This window comes from Microplitis mediator, chromosome 9 (genome assembly GCF_029852145.1).
Source record: "Microplitis mediator isolate UGA2020A chromosome 9, iyMicMedi2.1, whole genome shotgun sequence".
NCBI lineage: Eukaryota > Metazoa > Arthropoda > Insecta > Hymenoptera > Braconidae > Microplitis > Microplitis mediator.
Window position 1 is genome coordinate 3120200 of NC_079977.1, and position 17151 is coordinate 3137350.

At 27.2% G+C, this 17151-nt stretch overlaps 2 protein-coding genes across 2 annotated transcripts in view; one reads left to right on the forward strand and one right to left on the reverse strand.

The window, feature by feature from the left end:
• LOC130674357 (proteasome activator complex subunit 3) overlaps nt 1-17151 on the reverse strand; it is a 175972-nt gene that overhangs the window by 147269 nt on the left and 11552 nt on the right. The window lies entirely within an intron of this gene.
• The window catches only part of LOC130674355 (serine/threonine-protein kinase 17B-like), a 96315-nt gene that overhangs the window by 26823 nt on the left and 52341 nt on the right, over nt 1-17151 (forward strand). Inside the window, exon 3 of the mRNA XM_057479660.1 lies at nt 11299-11441. Within this exon, the coding sequence (XP_057335643.1) occupies nt 11308-11441 (134 nt within the window). The 5' untranslated portion in view covers nt 11299-11307. The remainder of the gene's footprint in view (nt 1-11298; nt 11442-17151) is intronic.

Consider the following 17151-nt stretch of genomic DNA (forward strand, 5'->3'; position numbering starts at 1 on the left):
CATTTTTAAATTTCAAATTGCTGTATCTTCCAAACCATCAATTCTACGGCATTTTTTATGAGGAGCAAAATTGTAGAGAATTAAATTTCCTACAATTTTGGTATCAATAAAAATTTTCGTAAGACCAATAGTTCAAAAGTTATTGCGAGTTTCGCAATCAGACAATTAATAATTAAAAATATTTTCAAATATAAGTTGGTCGTATCTTTTAAATTTTTGATCCCACAAAATTTTTCGTAAATTCAAAATTTTAGGGAATTAAATTTCCTTTCTAATGACTATAAACAAGTATATATTTTTTAAATACTCGACAAGATATTACATACATATCTAGTATTTAAATATATAAGTTATTAAATAAACGAACAATAAAAATAATAATAATAAATAAAATGTTGAATCAAAAAAGATTTAGTAATAAATCAAGATAAATCAAAGTTATAAAAATAGTAATTGTAACATGAAAGAACATATCACGATTGTAATTGTAACGTAATAAAATGAATGAATAGTGAACGCGTGAGAAGTGCACCAGCAATAATATAAGAAATATAAGGAGCAGTTGGTAGTTAGTAGTTGTTGATTAACATCAATAATCTCCCAAGCAGTCGCTGTCAAACACAAAGAGAGTGGGCGTACAATTGGTTTAATCGGTATGATGGGAACAGACAAATATAAATAAAATGATCGTTAACAGAGATCAGGCTAGAGTTCATTGTTTAATATAATTTCGAGAGCTCACAGATGTTACATGCAATCTAAATCATTTTTTTTTTCTTTTAATTATTTTAGTAATTGAGGTAACTCGGCCAGTAAATAAATAATTAGGCCATTTTTCCGTTTCTTAAACGAATAATCATAAATTTATAGAAATATTGACTAATTTTGAATACTCGTAACCGAGTGATGGCAAACTTGCTCCCGTACTGAACTATGAACTAGAAAGGCTTGGGTTCGAATCCCACCGCAGTCAAAAAAAATTAGTTAGGTTTAAATTTCGACAAATTTTTCAATTTTGTGTTCTGTTTACGCAAAAATTTATACGGAATTTGAAAAAAATTGAAATAAAAAAGTATAAGGAGATAAAATGAAAAAGAATTTCTCCATTTTTGTGTGAGAAAAAAATAATTTTCTAATGGATGCTTTATTTGGATATTCTGATAAATTTTTTCTAATTGGAAGTGATCAGAAATTTTCTAATTTTCATAGAAATTTATGAGATTTCGGTAAAATTTATGAAAATATTTTTCTTTTAATTATTGGGGGTCATTTATTGGTCAAGTGACCCTACATGGAAAAAAAAATTGTTGCTGCAATAGGACATGGCTACGCAGCAACTACAAGACTTGCCCTGTAGCTGCAACAGCAAAACCCCGTAGTATTCACAAGATGTTCTGATGCAGCTACAGGTTATTTCTGTTGCCGTCACACCCGTGTAAAAAAAATTCGTTCCAAAAAGATTCCAAAAAAGTTCCGCATATGGAATTTCTAAACATGAGACAGATTAGAACTTCGAATGGAACTTTTTTGGAACGTTAGTAATTTTGATGGTAAAAAAAAAGTTGTTATGAGCGAATTTAGAGTAAAAAAAGGACGTTCTTGGAACTTTTTTGGAATTTTTTGTGGACGTTTTTTTTTAGTTCTATAAAAAATTCAAAAGTAGTGATTTTTGAACTATTTTGGCATGTTTCTGGAACGTCTTTATTCTACAAAAGATGCAAAAGAAGTGATTTTGAAAAGTGTTTGAACGCCTTTTTTAGTCCATAAAAAGTCAAAAGTGGTGATTCTGGAACTTTTTTGGAATGTTTTTGGAACATCTACTTTAGTTCTATAATAGGTTGTAAAGTAACGATTTTTGAACCATTTTTGACTGTTTTTGGAACGTCTTTTTTAGCTTTAGAAAAAGTCCAAAAGTGGTGATTATGGAACGTTTTTTTGAATGTCCATTTAAAATTCCAAAAATTTCTAAGAACGTTCTTTTTTGACTCTAAATTCACTCATAAAAACTTTTTATTTACCATCAGAATTACTAACGTCCCAAAAAAGTTCCATTCGAAGTTCTAATCTGTCTCATGTTTAGAAGTTCCATATGCAGAACTTTTTTGGAATCTTTTTGGAACAAATTTTTTTTACCCGGACAGGAATCGCCTGTGGCTGCAACAGGACTGATCTTGTAGCTGTAAAAAGGCAGGACCTGTTGCAACCACAAATCCATTCTACAAAACTTATTCCTGTTGCAGCGACAGTTATTTTTTTTCGTGTAGTTCGACATTTTGCCATAACTCAAAAAATAATTTATCTCTCTTCCTGCTCTCATTTATCAGATATAAAAAAATGAATTAATCTGTGATTGATTATCCGACTTATCATCTCGTCTTTGAACTCTAGATCATCTTAAACTAAAGATAAAAATGATAAATAGGATTTTCTCGGTGAATTTTCTTTCCGATCCCTTGGTGGGCTCGCTGGGTGTCCCTCGTCAAAGCACATTCCTGTCTCCTTTACACCCTAACCAACAATTGTGCTATCTTTAGTATCTACAGTTAAGTCACTGTACCCTACTTGTAGTTGTTATAGTGCAGTCTTGTTGCTTTGCTTCACTTAACTTTTTTTTACCTTTCCCGGAAAATAGACCTGGGAGATCGCAAGACGTAAAAAGCCGCTTTGAAGCATAATAACTAAAAAAAAAAATATATATATATAAATGCATTTCATAATTTTACTTCAAACAGATCCGCTTTCTCAGAAAATTTTTTATTACTCAATTTTTTATAATAAATTTTTCCTGATATATTTTCTCAGTACAAAATTATTTGAAAAAAAAAATTTATTATGTCCTTTAATGGATTTAAAATTAAATTTTTTCATACCGTGAGTAATAATTTAAAAAAATTTAATTACCAGTGGGATAAAAAATATAAATATATATTTACGTAACGATAAATTTGTATTATATCGTAGGATTATTCGAAAGGGCTATAAAAATCAGTCTCGTGCACAAGTCGCTCGGATGAAACTGGTTCCCTAAAAATATCTTAACCAGGAGCAAGACACGATTACATTAGACTTTAAAATTTGCTCCCTTAAAAAAAAAATACATTCTTTGCTCAAATTCCCACCGCAGTCAACATGACAATTTATAATAATAATAATTATTGTTATTATTATTTGGTGATTTGTAGTGAGAATAAAGTTGATAAAATATATACTGGCTCCAAAAAGTTTCGTTATAAATTGTCATTTTAAATTCTTACGTACTGTATACACACAGTATAAGTTGGTTCTTATTTTCAATATATAGTAATACGGCCTCGGCCGTCCTTGCCCCGTGTATTCCGTGTATAGTGATGTAGTTTATACTGGATAACATACGTCCGTTACCAACTACTAACAGCTCAAAAAACATTTCTGCACCAACTGCTTGTTGTTGTTTGTTATATATATGTATATATATATATATATATATATGTGTTGCTTCCATTCGGATTAGAAAGGAACGTTTTATTTCGTTCGTATGCGTAGGAGGGAAAGTTACTTTACAAAGTCCCTTCTCATTTGCAATCGATGCAATAAAAAATTTTTTTTTTTTTTTAATTTTTAATTCTAAAAATTATTTGGTCTCTAAACAATTTAACAAGATGTCAAATAAAAATTTGGACGTAGAATTGGGGTAGTATGCATTTTTTTATGATCTGAAAGTTACCAAAAATTTTTGGATTTTTTTTTTTCACTGAATAAATTTAAAAAAAATAAAACAAAAAATGCACATGTAGAAAATTTAAAAAACTACAGGTGCAATTTTTTCAAATATTTTTTTTTTATGGTTGATCATCTAAAAAAAAAAAAAATTATTAGACGTCTGCTAACCAGTATCATTTTTTTTATGATCCGAAAGTTACCAAAAATTTTTAGATTTTTTTTTTCACTAAATAAATTTAAAAAAAAATAAAACTAAAAATATGCACATGTAGAAAATTTAAAAAACTACAGGTGCAATTTTTTAAAATATTTTTTTTTTATGGTTGATCATCTAAAAAAAAATCAAAAATTATTAGACGTCTGCTAACCAGTATCATTTTTTTTATGATCCGAAAGTTACCAAAAATTTTTTGATTTTTTTTTTTCTCCAAATAAATTTAAAAAAAAATGAAACTAAAAAAATGCTCATGTAGAAAATTTAAAAAACTGTAAGTGGATTTTTTTTGAATATTTTTTTTTTCAATTATTTGTCGTTTTTGAAAACATCCAAAAATTATCAGACGGCTAACTTCAGAATCATATTTTTTTTTTATAATTAGGAGTAAAAAAAAAATTTTTTTTTATTGACAATTCAAAAAATTTCTTTGACTCAAAATTTATACTTCGGATTTGGGAATTTTTTAAAAATAATTATTTGAAAAAAGAAGAAATTTTTGATAAAAATTAAAACTTTCTTGGGTAGAAAATTTTTAATTTAAAAAAAAATTGACAGAAGAAAACGACGAGTTGCATTATGGGTAAAAATTATTAAAACAGTAATTAAAAAATAATTATAAACGTTTATTTATATATTTTTTTTAGCGTAATAAAAATAAATAATAAAATAGTGAGTAGAAGGGAAGTAGTTATAGCGGCAGTTGGTTCTCACTATCACCAGCACCAGCAAGCACTTAAATTTATTTCTTATATTAACTTTGATGACGGTGGTGTGCACGTTAAGTACGTACCGATTGGAATTCTATAGATGGTACAAAGCTAGACGGCGATACAACCTGAGGATGAAAAGGATCAGCAGAGACGGACTTCCTCAGATTGAATCACACGAGCCGCCGTAGGTTTACTCGCTCGCGACTGATGTGTCGCGGTCGAGGCAACTTTATGGCTAGAGTATCTGACTATTGCCACTGTTAATCAGAGTTTAAATCCCCCTAAAAACTCCCCCCCGGATCCTATTAAGTTCATTATTGCGCGTCGCCAATAATGCTCATTTCTATCTCTACACACTTCTTATTTATTTAACTTTTTTTTTTTTATCTATTTATTTATCTTTACTTGCTTCTCTACTGTTATGTGCGCTCATCCGGTCATTTATATTGCTACGTGTAGACGTGCCATTGGACTTTTATTTTATCCCTTTTGTATGCCGACTATAAAAAATTATTCTTTATATTTAATTACTATTTTTTTTTTATCAACAAATACTTATTTATAAACTTTTTATACTCATACTTTTAGTCTGTCCACAATAGAACACACATCATTTTTTATATAAAATATTTTTTTCATATATTTCAGTTTTAATATTTTCAGTGTACCCATAATGGGACGTTTTTTTATCTGTCCCATTTTGCCCGACATTAAAAAAAAAAAGAGGCAAAATTTAATTTTCATTAAAATTCAAATTTTGTCTCCTGTGCACTTGAACTTTCCAATTTAAAATAAATACTTATATATAAATTTTCATATTTATATCAATAGTGTGTTCACAATAGAACACTTACATAATTTTTTCTTAAAAAATATCATATAAAAATTTTATTTTTAATATTTATCAAAATTTTAACATTTTCAGTGTACCCATAATGGGACGTTTTTTTATCTGTCCCATTTTGCCCGACATTCAAACAAAAAAAATATGAGGAAAAATTTATCTTTCATTAAAATTCAAATTTTGTCTCCTGTGCACTTGAACTTTACAATTTAATATAAATACTTATTTATAAATTTTCATATTTATATTATTAGTGTGTCCACAATAGAACACTTACATAATTTTTTATTAAAAATTCCCCATAAAATATTTCGTTTTTAATATTCATCAAAATTTTGAGTTTTAAAATTTTCAGTGTACCGATAATGGGACATTTTTTTTCTGTCCCATTTTGCCCGACATTCAAACAAAAAAAATTTTGAGGCAAAATTTATCTTTCATTAAAATTCAAATTTTGTCTCGTGCACTTAAACTTTACAATTTAAAATAAATACTTATATATAAATTTCCATATTTATATTATTAGTGTGTCCACAATAGAACACTTGCATAATTTTTTGTTAAAAATTCCACATAAAATATTTTGTTTTTAATATTTATCAAAATTTTGAGTTAATATTTTCAGTGTAGGGGAGACCGGGGCAAGACGGCCCATCTGGGGCAAGAAGGCCCACCTCAAAAATTAACCAAAAAATTTTTTTTCTTGTTTTCTTTTGATTATCACAAATTTAGATTATTTACTCATTTTTAGCCCGATACGTGAAACTTGGGGCAAAATGAACCACTCAAAAATTCTAAAAGAAAATGTATTTCATAGTATTATAACCTAGTCATGATTAATTTAATAGAAATATCATTTTTTGGTTAATTATATGGATTTGGATTAAAATAGAGCATTTGAAAAAGTTAAAAAAACCAATAATCAATTTTTTATTCAATAGAAAAATAATTATTAATCAATTGTTATTTTTTATTAAATAACTTTTAATTTGTTCATATAATTGGTTATAGAACCCAACAAAACAATTTGTAATATGTTTGGAAAAAAATTAAAACACTCAATTTTTTTCTGCAGAAGTGAAAAAATGACTCGTATTATATCAAAAAAGGTTATTTCGAGTAATATCAAAGTAAATACAGTTGTTAAAGAGAAAAATATAAACATTTGTTACGCGAGAAATTTTTTTACAATTAAAAAAAAAAAATTTTTTTTTCATTTTTTTCGGAGGGGGCCGTCTTGCCCCAAAAAAAAAAAATTTTTTTCAGGAGCTTCACCAAAATTTTGGTGAATTGAGTTCAAGTTGGACAAGAGTAAATCGACTTGATGGTTAAAAGCCACAAATAATAATAACCGGCTTAGGTGGGCCGTCTTGCCCCGGTCTCCCCTACTCATAATGGGACATTATTTTTTTCAGTCTATCCCATTTTGCCCGACATTCAAACAAACAAAAAGGGGCAAAATTTATCTTTCTCTAAAATTCCCAACCTGTCTCCTGTGCACTTGAACTTTACAACTCAAACTAAATATGTCTTTATAACACAAACACTACAATGATCTATTCAAATTTAACTTATCGATAATTTTGAAAAGGATTTCTACCTGCATTTGTCCTAAAAGCCTTCATTACCCCTATGTTGGTTAAACAATAGCTACATTTTGGACATAATCGTCGAGTAGCTCAAAACTAATATAAACCTTTCAAATTTAAATTACCTCCATAATTTGCAGTCATAAATCGAAAATTTAAATCCTACAATGAAAAATTTACAAGTTCGTATGAAATGTGATTTGAATCTTTACCTACAACAGCATCCTATTAGAAAACAATTAAGACTCAAATGTAGTGACGTTGTAAATACTAGATAATTAAAGATAAGCAGTAACCGAATTTTTGAATTTTACTCGAGACAAAGTTGATTATTTTTGAAACAGGAAATATTTATAAGCAAAAATAATTTTCAACTGAAGGCTTTTTGACTTTGAAATTACGCGGAATTTAAATCCAAAAAAAAAAAAACTGATTATGAAAGATTTTGAACTTTGGGTTAAAAATTTTTTAACTTGATTTTTTTTAAATTCAAAAAATGAACACAAAGTTCAGAATTTTCTCAAATTTTATGATCCTGAATTTAGCAGACAATTAAAAATTTTTGGATTTTTTTTTTTACCAAACCAATATCGAAAAAAAAAAAACTAAAAATATGCACATGTAGAAAATTAAAAAAGCTATAGGTGCATTTTTTTCAATTATTTTTTTTTATAATTTATTGTTTTTAATAAATTTCAAAAATTATTTGACGTCTGCTGAGTTTAGTATCACAATTTTATAATTAACGCAATTAAAAGTAGGAATTAAAATTAAAAATTAAAAAAACTAAAAATATGCACATGTAGAAAATTAAAAAAGCTACGGGTGCAATTTTTTAAATATTTTTTTTTTGATCGTTTATTATTTAAAAAAAAATCCAAAAATTATTAGACGTCCGCTAACTTCAGAATCATCAAATTTTCCGGGCAAAAATTTTTCTGGGCAGCTAAGAAATTTTTTCTAGACCAAAGAAAATTTTTGTTTTCAATTCATAATGAAAAATTTGTTTTGCGTCCCGCCTTAAATTTAAAAATTGAATACCATGAATTTAATGTTAAATATATGAATTTGTTGATCATAAGATAAATGCGACATATTTAATAAGTGGACTTTGATCGCGATAATCCTTATCCTTATCAAGATTACCTGATTTCACTTGGCATCGAGAGCACGCAGACTTATTTGGTCTACACACAACACATTTATATATCCATATATATGACTATTAACGCGTAACATCTTCTACGGTAAATTCTTCTATACATTAAATAAATGAATTATGCATCGTATTATTCATAGCTCGTCGCGGTAATCACGCGTGATCGTTGACAAGATTCAAGTGTCATGTTTTATCGTCATTTTTTCACCTGACGGTTTATAACTGTCTCTATTTTATTTAAACTATCTCAACAACAGCGACAACAACAATAACTAGACACTTCTAACCATCTCACGGATAACAATCTCAGTTTCTTTTCCGTACTTTTATCCGGTCTTCCGGTTTTTTTGAATTCTATTGTATATTTTCTGGTATTAAAAGTCATTAGCAAATAAATTTACTGTTTAATTTAACTTCCTCGTGTCGCTAAATTTAAGTAATTGATATAAAAAATATATATGAAATTTTTTTTTTAATTATTGGTACACAAAAAAATATTTCTTTGCATAAGAAATTTTTTTTCGCCCGGGAAAATTTTTTTTTTCCATTTGAAATTCAAAAATTCAAAAAACTACAGGTGTAATTTTTTTAAATATTTTTTTTTTAATAATTTTTCATTTTGATAAAATTCAAAAAATTATTAGACGTTAGTATCCCCATGAAAAAAATTTATAAAAAAAATATATGTTAATATATAAATATTAGACTGGGCCAAAAAAATTGACTATTTTTTTTTTTCATAGCTATATCGAAAATATTATTGAGGATGACAAAAAAAAAATTTCATGAAAGTTTGAGTCCTTAATATTAATTTTAAGAGGTCTATCATCGCAATTTTTAATTTTAATTCATAATTTGATGTTTTACGTCAGAACTGCTAAAACATTGGAGTAAAAAAAATTCGTTTCCACTTTTTCTTATGTAAAATTGAATTCCCTACAAAAAAGGTCTGATTGAAAATTTTCGTCAGACAAGCCGTTTCCGATTAATTGAGCTTAATAAATTGATATATTTTTTCGATTTAACATTTTTACTTTTGAATTTTGTAACTGACAAATCCGGAAATATCTAAAAAAGATCATGACAGATTCTTAAAGGAAATTTAATGCTCTACAAAAAAGGCCTCTTAACATTTTTTGCTAAATTCACTCCTTCGAAAGTTATTCAAGGTTGAATTTGAGTCAAAACGATTTCAATAACGTAAATACCTTTCGAAGGAATGAATTTAGCAAAATATGTTAAGAGGCTTTTTTTGTAGAGCCTTAAATTTCTTTCGAAAATCTGTCATGGTCTTTATTAGATATTTATTGATTTGTCAGTTACAAAATTCAAAAGTAAAAATGTTAAATCGAAAAAATATATCAATTTGTTAAGCTTAATTAATCGGAAACGGCTTGTCTGACGAAAATTTTTAATCAGACCTTTTTTGTAGGGAATTTAATTTTACATAAGAATAATTGGAAATGAATTTTTTTTACTCGAATGTTTTAGCAGTTCTGACGTAAAACATCAAATTATGAATTAAAATTAAAAATTGCGATGATAGACCTCTTAAAATTAATTTTAAGGGCCCAAACTTTCATGAAATTTTTTTTTTGTCATTCTGAATAATATTTTCGATATAGCTATGAAAAAAAAAAATAGTCAATTTTTTTGGCCCAGTCTAATAAATATATATAAAATATGTATAAAAAATATATTTTAAATAGCTAACTTTTGGCCGATTTTCGTATATATTTTATATATTTTAAATATATTAAAAATATTTAAAAAAATACATGTATAAAAATATATTTTTCTTATATTTAAAAATATAAAAAAAATATATTAGTAAAATATTTTAAATCTATAAAAAATATAATTATGAAAATATAAAAAAATTATATGAAAAATATATTTTTTAATTAATTTTTGTATATCTTTAAATATAAAAAAAATATATTTTTCGTATATTTTTATACATGTATTTTTTATATATTCTAAGATATATTTTTAATATATTTTTAATATATAAAATATATACGAAAATCAACCAAAAGTTAGCTATTTAAAATATATTTTTTATACATATTATATATATATTTATATGTTTTTTATATATTTTGTTTATATTAAAAATATATTTTATATAATTTTTGTATATTTTTAAATATATTTAAAATATATTTTTTATACATATTATATATATATTTATATATTTTTTATGTATTTTAACATATATTTTTTATATAATTTTTGTATATATTTAAATATAAAAAAAATATATTTTTTGCATATTTTTATACATGTATTTTTTATATATTTTTAATATATTTAAAATATATTTAAAATATATAAAATATATACGAAAATCGGCCAAAAGTTAGCTATTTAAAATATATTTTTATACATATTATACATACATTTATATATTTTTTTTGTATTTTTTTTATATGAAAAATATATTTTTTTTATATTTAACATATATTTTTTTTATAAATTTTTTTCATAGGAAATCATAATTAACTGCAATTAATTTTTCAAATTTGTAAATTTATTTAAATTATTTTTAAAAATTAAACCCTCGTGCGGTTAAAGTACTTCGTGAATCACCGTAACTCCTCGGTAGTCTTCGTGTCTAGTCGGGCCGCGGTCGAGTGGGGCAGAGCTAGCGGCTCGTCAGTCTCCGGTCGTTCATTCGTGCGCCAGTCGTCGGAGTGAGTGGTCGTTTTAAATTTCTTACGTGTCAGTCGCTCCGTAAAACTCCGCATTCAATAAATATTTTGTTTATCAATTCCCAATATTCGTTAAAAAAAACCACAATAATAATAAAAAACGTATTTTCAAATGAAGTTTAAGTTGAAAAATTCAGTGATGTGTGTTAAATTCAAATAATTAATTAAGTTTAACTCTTCGGACTTTCGCGGGCCGATATCGCGCCTCGCGGAAGTTTCTGACAAAATTTAAAAATAATTATTCAAAAATTTGAATTTTTAAAATTGAATACTTTCAAATGATTTAGTGTGTGACTTTGTGATATCTAAGTTGTTATATATATATATTATATATATATATATATTTATTTTGTTTTTTTATACAAGTGAGTAACGATGACTGTAGACGGACTATTTGAAACGACCAGCATCCCAGGGCATCTCGCTCCCACGCCAGAAAGATTGGAGCGGCTTCTTTCAAAACAGACTTTAGATGAATTGTATGAAGTCGAGGAACAACCTTTTGCAAGGTAAGAATTTATATATTTATTTACTCACTATTATTTTGAATGATCAGACAAAATTTATTGCTCCGATTTCTAAAAAAAATTTTTTTTCTCGATCCGAACTTAACAATTTTTGGATTTCTTTTTAAACCATTAAATTTGAAGAAAAAAAAAAAATAAAAAAATGCACATGTAGGAAATTGAAAAATCTACAAGTGCATTTTTTGCAAATAATTTTTTTTTTGTAATTCGTCGTTTTGGAAAATTTCAAAAATTATTTGACGTTTCCTGAGTTCAGTATCGGAATTTTGTAATTAACGCAAGGAAAAGTGGGAATAAAAATTAAAAAAAAAAAGTAAAAAAATGCACATGTAGAGAATTGAAAAATCTACAAGTGTATTTTTTCAAAATATTTTTTTTTTTATATTTTATCGTTGAGGCAAAGTTTCAAAAATTATTTGACGTTTACTGAGTTCAGTATCGGAATTTTGTAATTAACGTAAGGAAAAGTGGTAATAAAAATTAAGAAAAAAAAAGTAAAAAAATGCACATGTAGAGAATTGAAAAATCTATAAGTGCATTTTTTCAAAATATTTTTTTTTTTATAACTTATCGTCGTGGAAAAGTTTCAAAAATTATTTGACGTTTGTTGAACTCAGTATCGAAATTAAAAAATGAACGCAACTAAAAAGTAGGAATAAAAATGAAGAAGAAGTAAAAAAAAATCGGTTAGAAGTAGATTCAGATGTTATATTATGTAGAATGGCGGACACGAGACTCGGTCATTCGACGTCGAGACGAAACGATTCTATGGAAGAAAGTGCGGCCAGAAGATCGAGGTCGAGACGTAAGCGGTCTCTTCGGTTAGCTCTTTTACGACCTCGTCTTTCTCGAGCTCTTAGTTCCTCTCTCTTGTTCTTTTTTTTATTTTTTATTTAACTCCATTCCTTGACTTTTTATAAAACTTTTAACTCATTTCCGAGTTTTGTTGGCGAAAATAAAATAATAATCGGCAGATTTAAATTTAAACCGGTAGTTTGCCATCGGATTTTAACCCCAAGGTCAAGGGCCGGTAGATTTATTTTATTTTGTCTAGTCGAAGAATTGAGGATTTTATCGGGAATATTAATTTCTGCAGCTGTCACTCAAATTCTTGGTCTAAAAATAAAATCACGTGCGAGAAAAGCCAGTCAAGTTAATTGGTAATAAAATTTAGGGATTTGGGACAGAAAATTATTGAGTTTTATTTAATAATAAGTAAGACAGGAAGTAAAGGGAGGAAATTAAATGAGAGCATTGCGGCATTGATTGATCAATAGGGAATATAATTAAGACGGTAACGCAATAGATGCTAAATCTTTTAGATTTATAATCTTGTAAATCACGTACCCTATCGTTAAACATTTACTGGAGGTTTGATTTACTAGACCTATGACCTAATCGATTTACTAGTCGTGATTATGCTGAATTTATTTTATTTTATTGATAAAAATATACGGGCTCCAAACGATACCGCAGTCAGTCGGTCTAATAATGTTTGGATGCTTTTAGAAACGATAAATAATGAAAAAAAAAATAATTAAAAAAAATGCACTTGTAGAGTTTTCAATTTTCTACGTGTGCATTTTTTTAGTTTTTTAAAATTTTTATTTTCACTTCTATTTGTGTTAATTATAAAATTATGATAATAAACTCAGCAAACGTCAAATGATTTTTGAAATTTGAGAAAAATAGTAAATTATGAAAAAAAAAATAATTGAAAAAAATGCACTTGTAGATTTTTCAATTTTCTACATGTGCATTTTTTTAGTTTTTTTTTTTTTTTTTGTTAATTTCAAAAAAATTGTAAGTGATTTAAAATGGAGTTAGTAGAAAATTGATTTCTACTTGAATTTTATTATTTTGATAAATGGATAGAAATTTAAAATTTATTTTTTTTAAATTGAAGACATGGTCATCTATAAAGAGCCGCAATTAAATATTAATTAGAGATTTTTCTAAGAACAATATCAGTTAGATAATAATTATTAGAACAAAATATATAATAGAGGAACTCATTAAAAATTTTAATTGCATCAATTGATACGAAAAAAAATTCTACTGTCATTATTATGACAGTCAATTTAAACTTTTAATAAAAATTAAATAATTTTCAAAAAAATTCACAGAAAAAAAATTTTTCTGACTCCAAAAAAAATTTTCTCATGTAAAGAAAATTTTTATTTTGAATTTGTGATACAAAAATTTTTTTTGGAACCGCTAAAATTTTCCTGGGGCAAATGAAATTTTTTCGCGCCAAAAAATCAATTTTTTCTGAGTTTGAATGTAGCAGACATCAGACCAATTTTTAATTATTAATTACTAGAGTAAATAATTGACAAAATAAAATTTTTTAAAAATGCACATTTAGAAAATTTCAAAATTAATAAGTGCATTTTTTCAAAATATCATTTTCTAATTTTTTTACTCCATTTATTTGTAATTCAAAATTAGTCTGTCTGCTACATATGAGTTTAAATGTAGCAGACGTCAGAAAAATTTACAACTGTAAATAAATAAAGTAAATAATTAAAAAAATAAAATTTCAAAAAAATGCGCATTTAAAAAATTTCAAAATTAATAAGTGCATTTTTTTCAAATATCATTTTTTGAATTATTTATTCCATTTATTTATAGTTTTAAGCTTGTCTGCTTTCTACTACACTCATTTTTTCGTGCATATATACAAAATATATGAAATGAATATTAGAGCCCATCAAAAAAAGTATCAAATTTTACGTCATTGCAATAAAACCTTCACACTCCAGGTGATTAACTCCAAAATTTCATTACAACCGTCAAATTTTTATCAAAAACTTGCCATCTATCCATGATACCGAAATTAGCTAACGTCCAATAATTTTTGGATTCGTTTTTACACAATAAATTATAAAAAATAAAATATTTGAAAAAATTGCACCCATAGTTTTTTAAATTCTCTACAAGTGCATTTTTTTACTTTTTTTTTTTTTTTGAATTGATTCATTAAAAAATAAATCCGAAAATTTTTAATTGTCTGCTAACCTCATCAGATATTGATATAAAAAACAATCGATTAGTCAGACTACTTATTTATTTTATTTCCGGTACAAAACTTAATTATTTACATAATCAATGTCCGATAATTACTCGTATTAGTCACTATCATAATTATCATACCGTTTATAATTAAAAAAAAAATAAGTCCAATGACCTTGACTTTTGTGTCTGAAATGACAAAATGTGAAAGTGCCCAGCAAAGGTCGCGTTATTTCACTTAATATTTTTTTTTTTATCATTTATTTATTTCCTTTCTTCTTGTGTTTAAAAAGAGATAAATCTTAAAAGATTTACGATTCGAAAGATAGGAATTTAAGTGACGTTAAAGCCGGATTTGAATTTTAGGTGCTAAGGCTAAGGGCAATTTTTATTTTAAATAAAACACAAGGTCTAGTGTACCGGTAGTTCAGGTAATTGCTCTTAAAAAATATCAACAATACTAATAGCGGTAATAAAAAAAAAAAAAAATAACAATTTCTGCAGACAGGAGTGACCAGTAATGAGTTAATTGTCGTACACATTAGCAACAATAATAATAATACTAAAGAACAGTTATTATAGTGAGCGAGACCAAGTGGTTTAGAGGCATTTAAATTAAACCGTTTACTCTTGAGTTAAATATTGTAAATTGCAAATTGTAAATAGTAAGACACATTGAGTTGAGATTTAACAGAACAACCGGTGTATAGTAAATGTTATAAGTATGTTTAAGTTAAAAGAAGTGAAGAGAGTAAAGTCGTTTGTTTTGTTATCGTATCCGACAATCTAAACGCGTAACACGACTGCTTATTCGCATGAATATCGATTAGTTAGTTATAGTAAACATCGAGGTTTTATATTGTTTGTATGTTCATATGTGATGGTACTGGTGCTGGTATTGATACTCGTTCTGGTACTAATATTGGTACTGGTACTAGTACTCTGATAATGGTAATGGTCTGGTATTAGTACTGGTATTGATACTGGTACTAGTACTAATATTGGTATTGGTACTAATATTGGTACTGGTACTAATATTGGTACTGGTACTGGTACTAATATTGGTACTGGTACTGGTACTCTGATGATTGTAATGGCCTGGTACTAGTATTGATACTGGTACTGGTACTAATATTGGTACTGGTGCTGGTACTAATATTGGTATTGGTACTAATATTCGTATTGGTACTAATATTGGTATTGGTACTGATATTGGTATTGGTACTAATATTGGTATTGGTACTAATATTGGTACTGGTATTGATACTCTGATAATGGTAATGACCTGGTACTGGTATTGATACTGGTACTGGTACTAATATTGGTATTGGTACTAATATTCGTATTGGTACTCTGATAATGCTAATGACCTGGTACTGGTATTGATTCTGGTACTGGTACTAATATTGGTATTGGTACTAATATTCGTATTGGTACTCTGATAATGCTAATGACCTGGTACTGGTATTGATTCTGGTACTGGTACTAATTTTGGTACTGGTACTAATTTTGGTACTGGTACTGATGTTGGTATTGGTACTAATATTGGTACTGGTACTGGTACTCTGATGATGGTAATGGCCTGGTACTAGTATTGATACTGGTACTGGTACTAATATTGGTACTGGTACTGGTACTAATATTGGTACTGGTGCTGGTACTAATATTGGTATTGGTACTAATATAGGTGATGGTACTGGTACTAATATTGGTATTGATACTAATATTGGTACTGATATTGGTATTGGTACTAATATTGGTACTGGTACTAATATTGGTACTGGTACTCTGATAATGGTAATGACCTGGTACTAGTATTGATACTGGTACTGGTACTAATATTGGTACTGGTGCTGGTACTAATATTAGTATTGGTACTAATATTCGTATTGGTACTAATATTGGTACTGGTATTGGTACTCTGATAATGGTAATGACCTGGCACTGGTACCGAGAATAGTAATGGTCTCGTACTGGTATTGGTAATGCTACTGATAATGGTACAGGTGCTTATACTGGTACTAGTATTGGTACTGGTATTGGTATTGGTACTGGTATTGGTATTGGTACTGGTATTGGTATTGGTATTAGTATTGGTACTGGTATTGATATTGGTATTGTTTTGGTATTGGTACTGATAATGATAATGATTTAGTATTGGTACTGGTGTAGATGTAGGTGTTGAAGAAAAGAAAATGAGTAGATATATTGACGATGATAGGTGTGTTACCTGTTACGTAACGTTGATGAGAAACGCAGTAAAGATGTGAGAAGAATATTATCGTGTGATAGAAATAAATGAGTGTGTGTGTGTGTGTGAATTTTATTTAGTAGCGAGTGGATGAGCGAGAATTAAATCGCGCGACAGAAAGAGCTCATAGTCTGTAATGCCATCTGCGAGACTAACGGTAATGCCGCTCTGCAATTAGTGTCGAAGCTCGTATATTCTCTGTCTCTTCTTATTCTGTAGTGGAGAAAGACCCGGTTCAATTTATTTTATACTCATTGCCACTAAAATTACCGTGCTAACGAGATTTAAGAGTTTATCAAATATTTTTATTTTTTAAATTGAGATACCCAAGTATTTAATACTGAGCTTTAAATTTTTCTTACAAATATTAAAATTAATTAATTTTTTCGTAATCAATATTTTTAAATTTAACAGTTTGACAATTAA